Source organism: Monodon monoceros, unplaced genomic scaffold (assembly GCF_005190385.1).
Source record: "Monodon monoceros isolate NGI ecotype Baffin Bay Population unplaced genomic scaffold, NGI_Narwhal_1 Super_Scaffold_21, whole genome shotgun sequence".
In the NCBI taxonomy this organism is placed as follows: domain Eukaryota; kingdom Metazoa; phylum Chordata; class Mammalia; order Artiodactyla; family Monodontidae; genus Monodon; species Monodon monoceros.
In genome coordinates, this window is record NW_021703778.1 from 74429210 (window position 1) to 74444243 (window position 15034).

General features: G+C 47.2%; 1 protein-coding gene across 1 annotated transcript in view; it reads right to left on the reverse strand.

Moving 5' to 3' along the window:
* Positions 1–876: 876 nt before the first annotated feature.
* Positions 877–15034, reverse strand: part of CELF6 (CUGBP Elav-like family member 6) — a 30857-nt gene continuing 16699 nt past the window's right edge. The window contains exons 4-13 of the mRNA XM_029239460.1: positions 4716–4844; positions 4535–4614; positions 4234–4377; positions 3990–4122; positions 3746–3892; positions 3460–3522; positions 3125–3205; positions 2895–3038; positions 2119–2274; positions 877–1264 (exon numbers count right to left, since the gene is read on the reverse strand). Coding sequence (XP_029095293.1) covers positions 2147–2274; positions 2895–3038; positions 3125–3205; positions 3460–3522; positions 3746–3892; positions 3990–4122; positions 4234–4377; positions 4535–4614; positions 4716–4844 — 1049 coding nt within the window. The 3' untranslated portion in view covers positions 877–1264; positions 2119–2146. The remainder of the gene's footprint in view (positions 1265–2118; positions 2275–2894; positions 3039–3124; positions 3206–3459; positions 3523–3745; positions 3893–3989; positions 4123–4233; positions 4378–4534; positions 4615–4715; positions 4845–15034) is intronic.

Genomic DNA, 15034 nt, shown 5'->3' on the forward strand with positions numbered 1-15034 from the left:
ACAGACAAAGACAGACAGACAGAGCACACACCACTTCTAAGCTGAACACTGCTCACCATCTAGAAGCACCTTGGATAAGCACATTGAGACACTCTTGCATAGGAAAGATGTAGTTTTTAAAGGAATGATGAAGTATTTTGGCAAAACATCTACTTCCCTCCCAGGTCCTGGGTAAAGAGGGACCTCTAAATTCTGAAGCTTCTACATATTGAAAATTATCCCCTTCTCAATGGCAGTATATACAGTAGCGAACCTTCCAAGTCTGTTGTCACAGCCCTCTACATATATCCTGAATCTACTTCACCGGTGGGCAAACTTAGAGACAGAAGGTGGTCTAGAGCAAGGGGACACTGGGGCTGGCTCAAGGTGAGGGGAAACAGGAGGTGTCTCGGCTCAGCCAAAGGCAGGGCCTCTGTCTAACTGGATGGGGAAGGGAAAGGCTGGGGCAGTCCAAACTCCCTTTCTTCCTGCCTGAGGAAGCAGTGGTTCCACGGGAAAGGCTGTCAAGAAGGAAAGGCAGGTTCCCACCCCTGCTGGCTTAAGGGGTTTTTCGGGGTGGCAAAGAGCAGGGCAGGCCAGAGCTCCTCCTTGAGGCCTCTTCATGGATGCTCTCTGAGTTTGGGAACTGTGGGTTCACTGCTTCAATAACTCTCTTGTTACCTGCATATGAGCCCAGACCTCAAGTCCTTCATTATTTTTAAAAGGTGGTGAGGTGGAGGTGGGGGGCGTTAAGAGGGAATGAGACACAGAACAATCTTTCCACAGCCTTCCTCTGCCTAGGCTGGGGCCTTCAAGGGTCTCCTTCACCCTGCCTCCTAGGGATATTTAAAGGCAGCTTTTATTAGACTCTATACTGTCTTTTTTGTTTCTCTTGTGATTTTTTTCTTTGTTTTAATTTATATATATATATATATATATATATATATATATAAAATTCTTTAAAAAGCAATAGTCCTTTGGTCCCTAAACTCTAAGGAATGATATGATTTTGAAAGAAGTAAATCTGGGCTTCCCTTGTGGAGAAGCCCTTGGCACCCCCCAAGGCCCTCTGCTGGTTCCCCTAGACAGTCACTCCTCAGCCAGCCCCAGCTGCCTTGCCAGCCTGAGCTCTACATCACAGGCACAGAACAACCCACTTGGTGAAAACAATCCTTAAAGTGGCCTGAGCCCAGGCACTGGCCTTGGGTCCACCTCCATCTGTGGCTGCTCCTTCAGGAAGGGCTGCTCAAGCATTTCTGTGCTTTTCTTTTCCTTTCTTCTCACTCTTCAGTTTCCAATGTTGGGTATTAATTGATAAGGAGAGAGAAAGGGGAAAAAAAGGAAAAAATCACTCTGGAGGGCAAGACAAGAAGAGCAGCTTGCCCTATCCGTGACAGGTGAGTGGCTGGACCTCAGGCTCAGGTGAGTGGCTGGACCTCAGGCTTCCACTGAAGCCAGACCCTGGGTCCTGGGCAGATGACCTCAGCCCAGCACCCCCTCCAGAGTGCTCCCTGGGGGTAGTTCAAGTGAGGCAGGGTCCTGTGGATCTTCTGAGACAGCAATCTCTAAAAGTCGCAGGCAGCCGGCCCTGAGAGCTTGTCATAGCCCTCCCCATCACCACCACACCCTGTAGATCCTGCATCTTCAGTGTATTTGCTTCTCCCCTCATCTCCATGTTCACTGCCATTATCCCAGCCCTTACATCCTGTCCCTTCTTTGCTTAAACTCCTCAGTGGTCCTCTACCATCTTCAGGATAAAGTCCAAACTCATGGCCTTTAAGACCCTTCACAGCTAGCACAAACCTACTTTTCTAGTCTCGTTCTCCACCCCCCTGCCTTCCCCACACAGGAATTCTCTACTATGGTCCCCTGTGGCTATCTCTGGAGTGGAACGAACTGGTTGGATCTTACTGTAATTGTCTCTCCCAGACTGTGGGGGCAGGAATGTTGTCTAATTTATCTCAGTCCTTAGACTGAAGGAAAAACACAGCCTCAGACTGAGGATTCCTCCTAACTCCTGGCTCTTCTCTCCCAGACTTTTTCAGGGGTCAGTGCCCCCAGCATCCCAAAAGGAATATCAAAGCTGAGAGCGCCTCCATCACTCAGGCCCCATCTGCCGGGGGTCCACTAAGGACTCACCTTTCTGTGGCTGGTCAGTGAGAGTAGATCAGTAAGGCCGGTTGGCATCCTTGGGCCTCTTTAGCTGGACCTTGAGCCTCTTCATGCCAATCTGAAAGCCATTCATGGCCTGAATAGCTGTCTGGGCACTGGTTGGATTGTCAAAGCTAACAAACCCTGGAGGGTGTGTGCAGAGAGGTTAGCTGGGAACTCTGAGTGGCAGGGCCTCCTTTCTCTATGACCAGCCCCTTCTCCTTGCCCCCTCAGGCCAGTTCCATCAATCAGTACTCCTCCACCCTCCAGTGTTTGCACGTGTGCACACACACGGACACATGCTCGTACTTACACAGGCAAGTGGCCTGAGTTTCCTAAACGTGTGATTCTTGGAAGGACAGGAGGTAATTCTGAGTGTGTGTATTGGGGAGGCAGGTAGTGTGTTGATGGGGTGTTTCCCTGTCTTTCCCTGGTGTGGGAAAACTCTCTCTCTCCACAGCCCCCATTCTGGTCCTCTGAATTGCAGTTGGAGGGGATCTCTGGTCCCAGACCCAGACTCCACCTGCCCTGGCTAGACTCTAAAGCCTAACCTGGTTGAAGATCTACCAGACACCTGACCTTCCCAGGTGAACCTGAAATAGACTTGTCCCTTGTCTGGGCTTAGCCTCATCACTGGTCTGTGACTGTTGAGTGCTATACACTCAGTTTCTAGGAGTCACTGACTTCCGGAGGTACAGTCTTAGGGTCTGTAAGGAATCTCGAAGTTGGGAGTGGGAGAGGCCTAGCGATGGGGCTCAGCTCACCGAAACACTTGCTCTGGTTGGTGGCTCGATCCACAAAGACTTTGGCAGAGACAACGGCTCCAAAGGGCAGGAATGTCTGGATGAGTTCTGCATCACCAAACTCCTGAGGCAGGTGATAGATGAAGAGGTTACAGCCTTCGGGGCCTGCAGGAACAGGAGCAGGCTGGTTCAGGGGAGGAATCCTGAGTCCAGCCCCACCAGGCCCTGATCTCCAGACCCCTGTCCCTCACCTTCTCTTTGCTGCTGGGGCAGGCCTGAAGGCTGCTGGGGAAAGGTTGTGCTCACTGGGGCATAGGCCGACGGATAGGCTGCTGGAGACAGAGGTGGGAGTGGGCAGTGACCCCCAGGAGCCACCCCCAATCAGGGCCCCATCTGCCTGGCCACCTTTGACCAACTCAGCCAGTGCACAGTAACCCTCACCCCTAGAAAGGTCGTACTGGGTCCAAGGGTGGGCGAAAGGAGGGTCGGACTCCTTAGCACAGAGCCTAACCCCCCCACCCCCAAATCTCCCTATTACTTTCTGGGGCCCTTCAAACCCCCCAGGCCGCGTAGCGCCAAGTGAAACCTGCGTAGTGGTGCATCCCAGCGTAGGCCTGCTGCAGGGGGTCAGCCACGCCGGGACTCTGGGCTGGGGAGAGAGGGGCGCAAGGCCCACAGTGAAGGTGGGCTGGCGGGCGGGCAGGGTAAGGTGAGAACGCAGGGAGTGTAGAGGGAGGCTGTGAGAGGCAGCAGGGAAGGAGGAGGAGTCCCTTCTCAAGGAGACCAGGCCCTGCCACCCGCCCCCACCCCGACCCCCGCTCCCCACTCCATTTTGGGGGAGATTTGGGCGGAGCGGGTGGGGGGGGGCCCACCTGGGTAAGGAGAGAGCCCGTTATTGTAGAGACTGTCCGAGCCAGGTTGCCCGTTGGTCTGGGGGGTCAGGGGGCCGAATCCATTGACCCCGATGGGCGCCGGGAGACCCGGAAGCGTGCTAGGGCCGCCGCCCTGCGGGGAATTGGCTGCAGGTGTCGAGGAAGTGGAAGAGTCAGGCCGCAGCCCCGCCTCGCCCCGCCTCGCCCCGCCCCCGCCGCGGGCCCCGCCCCCTGCGCGCAGTACCTGCAGCCGGCAAAAGCGGCGCGGCTACCAGGCTGAAGGCCGCCACGTGCTGCATCTGTGCCGCCACTGCGGCCACCGGGCCGAGGCCCGGGCCCTGCGCCGCCGCCAGTAGGGCCGCCTGGTGCTGCAGGATCTTTGGAAGGGAAGAAGGCCGGGTGTGGAGGGCCCAGCGGCGGGCATCTGCCCCGGCGCCCCATCCCCCGTCACCCGCTGCCCGCTCGCGCCCGCCGGGCCAGGCGCTTACAGCGGTGGTGTAGGCTCCGCAGGCCCCCAGCGGCAGCGGCGCCGGCTGCAAAGCACTCAGCTGGCCCGCCATCTGCTGCATCCGCCGCAGCGCGCGCTCGCGGTCCGTGTCCGCCAGCTTGACCACGAGGCTGGACGAGGCGCCCTGGGTAAGGCAGGGAAGGCTGCAAGGACGGGTCTAGACCTCAGCCCGGGCCCTGGGCCGAGGGCCTTGCTCCTCAGGCCCTTTCCCCGGCATGTGGGGAAGAGGAGCCAGTCCCCAGACCCCTGGTCTCACCCCGGGCCCCGGCGCCCGCCCTCACCGCCATGGTCCTGCTGCCGTGCAGACTCTGGATGGCCGCCTGAGCTTCCCCTTGACTCCCGAACTTCACAAAGGCACAGCCTGGGGCAGGATAGAGGTGGCTCAGGTCACAGAGGCCAAAGGGTCATGTGGTCCGGAGTGAGGCGGGGTCATCAGGAAATCCAGGGGTCAGCTCAAGTCACCTTTACTGGTGCCATCGGGGCTCCGCAAGACGGTGCACTCCTCGATGTGGCCAAAGGGCTGGAACAGGCGTCTGACGTCCTCCTCACCCTGCTGCTTGCCCAGCATACCCACAAACAGTTTTCGGTCCTCTGGGGACAAATCCAGGAGTCACCTGGGAACCCTAAGGCCTCTTGGACTCCCCAGAGTAACATGAGGAGCCTAGGAAGGTAGTTAACCACGGTCTAGCTCTGGGAAGAGGTGAGTGAGCAGGCCCTACTCACTTGGGGCCACAAGGTTGGGTTTCTTTGAGGGGCAGGATGACCTACAGACAGATCTGGAGGAGAGAAACTCCAGATTTCCATCAGGAAAACCTGGGTCCTGGAACTCATTGTTGCTCTTGTGGGAAGTGATTCGGTCCATATTTTTGGTTGGATAGAGCCCTACATGCATCATTTTATATGTTTGACCTTTCTGTTCTTAGAGTCTGGGAAATGCTATTTTGGACCATTTCAGCCCTATTAAGGGAGGGGAGTCCTCAGAGGAGTCCTTGTATTCATACTGGGTCTGGAGAAGATAAGTACACCCTCCCGATAAGCCTGATGGCAGTGGCTAGAGTCCAGGATTCTGGGTCAAAAAAAAAAACAGCACAGAAAGCAGTGTCTCATTGCACTGCCTCAACCCCAGACCATGAGCACTGGAATGATGAATCCCCAACTCCAGCACCCAACTCAACCTGCGTGCCCCTCCCAAAGGCCTAAAGAGAACAGGAAGCTTGGGTTCCTGATCCTCTAACATTGGCATTTTGCCCACTATGCTTACTGAACTCATGACCCCTTTCCTTACCTCCCTTATTCCCTCACTGAGCTTCCAGGGCCCTCACTGAGCCCTGCTGCCTCCTCTCTGACTTCCCCTGTTTTCCTGCCTTGATCTCTCCCCAGGTGTTCATGCTATGGGAGAACAGGTTCTGCCTATAGACCTGGATGGCCACCTGAGGATCCTTCCCTGTGTCCACCCTTCCTATGGGAATGGTAGAGGTGCCCAGAGAGGGGCCGTAAGCTGGGCCCCATGACCTTGGAGAAAGCTGGAGAGCTGGGGCTGGAAACCAGGGCTTAGCTGTACATCCAGCAAGTCGAGCCTCAGGAGCACTATCCAGGAGTGTGTGATAGAGGAGCCCAGCCCACAGGTCCTGCTGTCAAAGCCTCTCTCATCTGCACCAAGGTAAGTCTCTGATTTTGAGATGGGGCTTCATCGGCGTAATAGAAGTTGGGAGAGAAAGAGTGGGTGGGAATCTGGCTTCAGACTTCACCTCTGAGATCCTGAAGCCCAAGAAAACCCATCCCAAACTCCTTCACTCTTTGACAAGCTTGGCCAGGCTGATGGGAGTCCTTGGATCCTGAGTGCAAAGGAAACAAGGCTGGTGAAGGTCATAGACTGAAGCCTGGGTGACAGTGAAAAGGAAAGTGAAAAGGCCAAAATTAGCGGTGGAGGGAATCTCCAACAAGGCTATGTGTGTGCGTCCATATTTCACCTGGATGGTGTGGGGTTCAGCTTAGGCTGCCCTGGGTACCTTGGTATCTGTCGCCTGCCTGTTAATGCTGTGTCTGTATGGAGAGCAGGAGCTGTGGCTTATATGGGACAGACAGAGTGTGTTTCAGCAGAATCCTGCCCTCTGTCCAGAGGATTACTGCCCAGAAATCCTGATGGGGAAAGGATAGATAATGTACTTGTGGCCAGAATTCCAGTAGAGGTACCAACCTTCTGTGGTGAGAGTACAAACCAGTGGGTATACTTCACTCCTGGGAGGGTTAGCCACAGAATAGTGCCCTTGGAATGGATCACTGGTTTCCTAACCTTTTAAAACAGCTGTGAAATCCATTGTTCTAACAAAAATATTAGGATGAAGCTCAAAAGGTAAGAGAAAAGTAGAACTGCTTGGAAAAGCCAGAAAAGTAGGAGGAGGGCTGGAGTTCCTCTTGCTTCATCTTCCCCTGGTACTCCCTAGAGGGGGCTCCAAGGAAAGTCCTTTGTAAACCACTGACCTAAAAGATAGAAAATAGAATTCCACATGGTGTATGAAGAGGCATCTGAGATCATTCTCTTCAGGAACCTGAGAAGTCAGGAAAGGTCTTTCATGATTCTCTTGACTAATCTGATGGTGGCTTTGCCTTGACATTGGAAGACAGGCCCTATTTGGTCAGGGAATCAAACTCTCTGAGATTGTTATTGTTCTGAGCTATGAAACTAAATTATGCCCATGCGTCTACAAGAGGCCCAGGAGGGGCTGGAGAAGATCCTAGGGTCTCCAGAGTCTCAGAGCTTCATGATGCCCTAATTTATAGTGCAGCTGTGACATTGGGTAGGGTCTGCAAGATGATGACAGCACCTAGGTAAGCTGTCATGCCACATGGAACAGCATCCAGGTAGCCCTAGTTAGGAAGAGAGAGGTCATGGCTGAGATGGAGCCCCCAGGACAGTAAAGAGGTTTGTGTGAACAGTGGTCCGATCCTTCATCTGCTCTTCCTCTTTCTGCTCTTTTCTGATGATGGTGGTCAGTCACAGCTCATGTCACAGACCATGAAATTCTCTGATCCTTCTGTTCCAGTGAGAGTCTCCCAAATTAAGAATTTCCATTTCCATGATAGGGCACTGACTCTATGGTTCTAGATTACTGGGCTGTACAGAATTTGAAATTGAAATGAGGTTGGGCTATGGGCTAATCTCTATGCTGCCCATTTCACAGCTGTCACCTTGAATCCTGGTGTCCTCTTTGCCACTTTACAGGGACCTTCATGGTGTTTGACAGGAGGATGATCTGGGTCACAGTGAATATAAGCATCAGATGATCCTGAAATGGTGGGATAAGTTTCTTAAGAGACCTGGTCAAAGAGAATTACAGGCTAGACTCCTGAGAGTAGCCCGCAAATCCACACCCCTGAAGATTTTCAGGGCCGATGCATGCTCCCAGAGAGATGGAGATGATGGGATTTAGCCCAGAAAATGCAATATCCTCTAGGTCAAACTATACCAGTTTGGTAGAAAAGGATTCTGTAAGAGGTAGGTCAGAAATGTCTGAATAAAATCATTCCATGAGTGGTGGGTGGGTCCCTAGAAAGATGGAAATTCAAACTGGGAGGCTTAACTTTCCTGGAGTGGATGAAATTGGAAGATAGCATCAGTGTGGAGTTGAGACATAGTTGGAAAGACACACAGTTGAACGGTGTAACTGCATTTTCATGATGGCCACTTGTGTATACTCCTTGCTCTTCTACCAAATGCTTTTTGGAACCCCAATCAAGTTGTTTGGACCCTAGAGGTTCATCTCCATAAAGCTGTCTTGCGCAGCTGATCATACAGGGATTCTAAGGCAGCAAATGATGGGGTTGGAAGCCCAGAGTCAGAGTCAGTCCACTCCATCTTCCTCAGGAAAGGTATCAAGATGCTGTTCTAGAAAGAAGGCTCTGCCCAAGTTGACCCAAAGGAGTCCCAAGCTTCTGGCTTCTAAGCCCCCCCACAACCACTCACTTCCATGTTGGTGGGATATCATGATTGTAGAAACAGTGCAGGGACAAGAAATCGCATTGGGGTACCAACCATCAGACACATCTTAAAATTACCAGTCCACCTTTCCATCCAAATATCAACCCAGGAGATCCTATTGATGGCAGCATTTGATGCTCTGACATGCTCAGTGATGACTGCAGCATAAGGATCCAAGGAAGACTAGGAAATGAGTGAAGGAAATATCCAGGGGAAACAAAGTCTCCTGATCAGATCTGATGAGTATCAAGTAGGGCTTTTTTTTTTTTTTTTTTTTTTTTTTGTGGTATGCGGGCCTCTCACTGTTGTGGCCTTTCCCGTTGCGGAGCACAGGCTCCAGACGCGCAGGCTCGGCGGCCATGGCTCACGGGCCCAGCTGCTCCGCGGCATGTGGGATCTTCCCGGACCGGGGCACGAACCTGCGTCCCCTGCATTGGCAGGCGGACTCTCAACCACTGCGCCACCAGGGAAGCCCAAGTATGGCTTTAATTCCAAAAGAAAACTATTAGAACTAAGAAACAAATTCAGCAAAGTTCTCCTATTAAAAAAATCAACAGGAACTTCCCTGGTGGCGCAGTGGTTAAGAATCCGCCTGCCAATGCAGGGGACATGGGTTCAAGCCTTGGCCCAGGAAGATTCCATGTGCCTCAGAGCAACTAAGCCTGTGTGCCACAGCTACTGAGCTTGCACTCTAGACCTCACGAGCCACAACTGCTGAAGCTCGTGCATGTAGAGCCCATGCTCCTCAACAAGAGAAGCCACCGCAATGAGAAGCCCGCACACCACAACAAAGAGTAGCCCCCACTCGCCGCAACTAGAAAAGCCTGCGCGCAGCAACGAAGACCCAATGCAGCCAAAAATTAAAAATATAAATAAATAAATAAATTTATTTTTTAAAAAAAGAATCTGCCTGCTAATGCAGGGGACATGGGTTTGAGCCCTGGTCTGGGAAGATCCCACATGCCGTGGAGCAGCTAAGCCTGTGTGCCACAACTACTGAGCCTGCACTCTAGAGCCCACGAGCCACAACTACTGAGCCCGCATGCCAGAACTACTGAAGCCTGCGGGCCTAGAGCCGTGCTCCACAGCAAGAGAAGCCACTGTAATGAGAAGCCCGCATACCATAACAAAGAGTAGCCCCCGCTCACTGCAACTAGGGAAAGCCCGCACACAGCAACAGAGACCCAACGCAGCCAAAAATAAATAAATAAATAAATTTATTTATTTTTAAAAATCAACAAAAAAATCAGTTGTGTTTCTATAGACTAGCAATGAACAATCTGAAAATGAAATTAAGAAAACTATTTCACTTAGCATCAAAAAGAATAAAATACTTAGGAATAAATTTAAACAAGGCTGCAAAAGACTTGTATCCTGAAAACTACAAAATATTGCTGAAGAAAACTGAAGAAGACGCAAATAAATGGAAGACATCCTATGTTCATGAATTGAAAGACTTAATGTTGTTAGATGTCAGTACTACCCAAAGCAATCTACAGATTTAATGCAATACCTATCAAAATTTCAGTGGCATTTTCTTAAGAAACAGAAAAATCGATCCTAAAATTCATACGGGATCTCAAGAGATCCTGAATAGCCAAATAATCTTGGGGGGGAAAAAGAATTTTGGAGGTCTCAGTCTAACTGATTTCAAAACTTATTACAAAGCTACAGTAATCAAAGTGTGGTACTGGCATAAAGAGAGACATTTAGACCAATGGAGTAGACTAGAAAGGCCAGAAATAAGCCCTCACATATGTGGTCAATTGATTTTCGACAAGAGTGCCAGTCTTTTAAACAAATGTTGCTAAGAAAGCTGGACATCTACATACAAAAGAATGAAGTTGGACCCTTACATTGTACTGTATACAAAAATTAAATGAAAATGGATCAAATGTAAACATAAATGCTAAAACTATAAAACTCCTAGAAGAAACAGGGGGAAAGCTTCATGACCTTGCATTTGGCAGTGATTCCTTGGATATGACACCAAAAGCACAGGCAACAAAAGTAAGAATAGAAATTTTGGACTACATCAAATTTTAAAACTACTGTGCATCAAAGGACACAACCAGAGTGAAAAGGCAACCTACAGAATGGGAGAAAATATTTGCAAACCATATATCTGATAAAAGTTTAATATCCAGAATATATAAAGAGCTCCTATGACTCAACAATAAAAATAATTCAATTTTTAAAAATGAGCAAAAGATCTGAATAGATAGTTCTCCAAAGAAGATATACAATGACCAACAAATATATGAAAAGATGCTCAAAATCACTAATAATTAAGAAAGTGCAAATCAGAACTACGAGATATCAACTGACACCCATTAGGATGACTGCTATTTTAAAAAAGTGGGGGGGAAATAAGTGCTGGCAAGGATGTGGAGAAATTATGTATGTATGTGCACTAATGTTGAATGGTACAAGCCGCTATGGAAAACAGTACGGCGGTTCCTCAAAAAATTAAAAATAGAATTACCATATTATCCAGCCATACCAGTTCTGGGTATATATCCAAAAGAATTGAAAGCAGAGTCTCAAAGAGATATTTGTACACTCACGTTCACCTTAGTATTATCCACAATAGTCAAAAGGTAGAAGCAACCTAAATGTCTTATCAACCAATGAATGGATAAACAAAATATGGTATATATGTACAATGGAATATCATTTGGCTTTTAAAAGGAAGGAAAAATCTAAAAAAAAAAAATGTTCTGAAGAACCTGGGGTAGGACAGGGATAAAGAGGCAGACGTAGAGAATGGACTTGAGGACACGGGTAGGGGGAAGGGTAAGCTGGGACAAAGTGAGAGAGTGGCATGGACATATATACACTACCAAACGTAAAATAGATAGCTAGTGGGAATACATAGCACAGGGAGATCAGCTCGGTGCTTTGTGACGACCTAGAGGGGTGGGATAGGGAGGGTGGGAGGGAGACACAAGAGGGAGGAGATATGGGGATATATGTATATGTATAGCTGATTCACTTTGTTATAAAGCAGAAACTAACACACCATTGTAAAGCAATTATACTCCAGTAAAGACGTTAAAAAAAAAAAAAAAGGAAGGAGATTCTGACACATGCTGCAACATGGATGAAACTTGAGGACATTATGCTAAGTGATATAAGCCAGTCACAAAAAGACGGTTGCCAGGGGCTGGAGGGAGGGAGAAATGGAGAGTTATTGGTTAATGGGTACAGACTTTGAGTTTTGTAAGATGAAAAAGTTCTGGAGGTTGCACAGCAATGTGAGTATTGCTAACAGTATTGAACTGTACTCTTAAAAATGGTAAAGATAGCAAAGATGATGTTATGTCTGTTTTACCCCAATTAAAAAAAAATACAGTGAAGGAGGAGGCCTGAAAAATAGGGACTTAGATTAAGAAAGAACAGAGACTCCACTGTTCCTTCATCCTGATCCAGGAGAGCCAGGAGGTGAGTAAGAAAGGTAGACCAAGCCTGGGCTTTCAGGTTCCCTTAAGAGAGAAGATCTCAGCCTCCGGAGATGCATTTTTCTTTTGTGGGCTACACACTTGTACCTGAAGGGCTTGTCGGAGGTTCAGCCACAGCCATGGCCTAAAAGTGTTACAACAATTAGCTTTGGGTGATCCACTCTGAGTCAAACTGAAGGAAAGCACCACTCTTTTCCTTCGAAGGTAGAATGCATTTCAGGAAGTGAAACATTAACTTGACATTACCAGGTCTTATGCAGTACTGTGAGCCTTATCCAGTCAGGTTTTAGTTGGAAGAATACTTTTTAGAATTAAATCAGTGTGAGGATCAAAGACAGATATGAGTGTCAACTGACTAATAGAACAGTTGTTGCTAAGATCCGTGTCTGATTTAGGCCAGAGAATATGTCCCAGTATTAAGAAATTCTGAAAATTCTAGCTCAAAATTTAACTTTAACTTAAAGTCTGGTTGTTAAACACTGAATAGAATAGAATCCTAGAAAAAAAATTGGAAAAGATGGCTTACTTAGTTAGATAGTAATATATGTTTATTACTCAAAATCCAGGCTGATATTTAAACAAACCCTTGCAAATTCAGGCAGAAATTAAACAATTATAGAATGGTTATAGGAGGGTTGATGTGATGACAGATAATTGGCTTTTGAGTTAAACCAAATGTGAAGATTAAAAAACAGAGGCATTACCTCAGAGAAAGTTTTACATTTTAAAGTAAAAAAAAAAAAAAACCCTTAAAGTGAAAAGATTGCATGGATTTATTACTTAAACTATTTCTGTACCGTAGGCATCTTGGATCTGTAAATATTTGCTAAGTAAAAAATACAGCCAAGTTGGGGAAAGAGCAATCACAATTGTGACTTATGAATTTATTGATTTTATGTTATAAAATTTGAAAGATAGGAAAGAAAATACAGGAGTTCAGTGATTTTGAAGATTTTGCCTTAGAACTAAAAGATACGTTCCCTATATGATTGGTACTTACAGTTCAACTTATTTTTAGTGTTTCCATAGTAGAGATAATCTAAGTTAGGAAAAATCAACCACAGTCTCCATGCTGAAGAGCAGATAAAATAGATCTATTTAGTTACCATTGTCTGAGGGATTTAGGGATCCCTAGCTCTGGCCTCATGTAATTTGAGGTTAATTTAACATTTTGAAATACATGAACTTTGAATTTTCATTCAGGCAAACATTTTAATGTTCACATTCAATTAAACACAAATGCTGAGGGAAAAGTTTTTGGCACTATGTATATTTAATTAGAAATGGGTGCCATGGGCTTCCCTGGTGGCGCAGTGGTTAAGGATCCACCTGCCAATGCAGGGGACATGGGTTCAAGCCACGTGCCACGTGCCACGTGCCACGGAGCAGCTAAGCCCGTGAGCCACAACTACTGAAGCCCGCGTGTCTGCAACAAGAGAAGAGCCCGTGGTCTGCAACAAGAGAAGCCACCGCAGTGAAAAGCCCGCACACCGCAACGAAGAGTGGCCCCCACTCACCACAACCAGAGAAAGCCCGCGCACAGCAACAAAGACCCAATGCAGCCAAAAATAAATAAATAAATAAAATAAACAAATTTATATATAAAAAAAGAAATGGGCGCCTTTAGTATATTATGAGATAATTTCACTTTGGAAAATTAGATTAATTTTCCTTTAAGAGTGTACTGTTCAAAGGACTTCCCTTGGTGGTGCGGTGGTTAAGAATTCGCCTGCCAATGCAGGGGACACGGGTTCGAGCCCTGGTCGGGGAAGATAGCACATGCCACGGAGCAACTAAGCCCGTGCGCCACAACTACTGAGCCTGCGCTCTAGAGCCCACATGCCATAACTACTGAGCCCACGTGCCACAACTACTGACGCCTGCGTCCCTAAATCCCACGCTCCGCAACAAGAGAAGCCACCTCAATGAGAAGCCCGTGCACCGCAACGAAGAGTAGCCCCCACTCGCCATGACTAGAGAAAGCCCGTGCTCAGCAACGAAGACACAACACAGCCAAAAATAAAGAAATTTATTGAAAAAATTAAAAAGTGTACTGTTCAATGCCACAGGATGTAAAATATAGGCACAGAGCATGGAGTATATGAACAGTGTGGGACTTGACTGCAGAATTTATGGGAACTGGAATACATTAAACATATGTATAAATAGGTATGTATAAACATACACATAGGGCTGGCATACATTAAAAGGCTACTATAATATAGTCCATGAAGACTTGGATGCACTCTGAGTGCCACCAAGGCTGCAAGGGATGACCATGAAAGAAGAGGGCCCCAGACCTTCTATCGGGCAGATCTTGTGTTGCTATTATTGCATTGTAAGCATTGAATGTGCAAGTGTTACCAGTAACTTCTAAAAGTAATGCAACATACAGTGTGTTTAAAATATAGGTTATTTCGAAGTGCCTATGAGGGGACTCCTAGTCAGACGGGGAAAGTCAGAGATGGCTTTGCCCTCAGAGCCTCTGTTTCCTTATTTGGAAGCTTGGAGGAAATAGCTCTTCCTGCCCTACCTATTCTAGAAGCTTGTGGGGGGAATCAAGTTCATGAGACTATCTGTGACCTGTAGAGCATGGTTATACAGAGAGTCTTATGATCTTTCAGATTTAGGAGGAGCTGTTTGGTCTCCTCCTAGGAACAAATGGGTGGTTTTAAGAACAATGATGTTGTAGGTAATGTTATAGCGGGAAGAAGACAGGATGTCTCTGTACCTTTCCAAGGTGTTATGAAAAATATTTTTATAAATTTGCTTTAAACATTTTTTTTCAATGAAAACAATTTTACTTCTATTCAGGCTCTCCCCTGCTGTGCTAACACTTTGATTTCTACAACATTGGCTGGAAGTGAAAATAAAACAGACCTATAATAGAAGTTATAAGAAAATAAAATATAGGTCATTTCAACCACAAACCTCATGTCTAGTGATTAAAAATAAGAGTAATACTACTCTGTTGCATTGGCATGAAAATTCAAGAGATAGAATGTAAAGTAACTATTTTTGTCAAAAAGCTCATGCATGTGTACATAATATAATACTCCTGTATGGCAGATGGGAAAGAAAATGGCAGTCTTTGGACCGAAGAAGCAAACCTGATAGGTTTAGTTAGGCTGTCACAATGCTGGCCCACTTTTAAAAATTGAATTAGTTGCCAACATTTAATATAATTTAATATAATTAAAACAGAAACTTTCATTATGTCATGACAGTCTCACCCATTTAGGGTTCCTTACCTGGCTCCTATAGCATTTGAGTTAGTGATCCCTGTTTTATGGGAAGAAAAATCTAATAATCCCTTCCAGAAAAAAAATGGCAAAATTTTG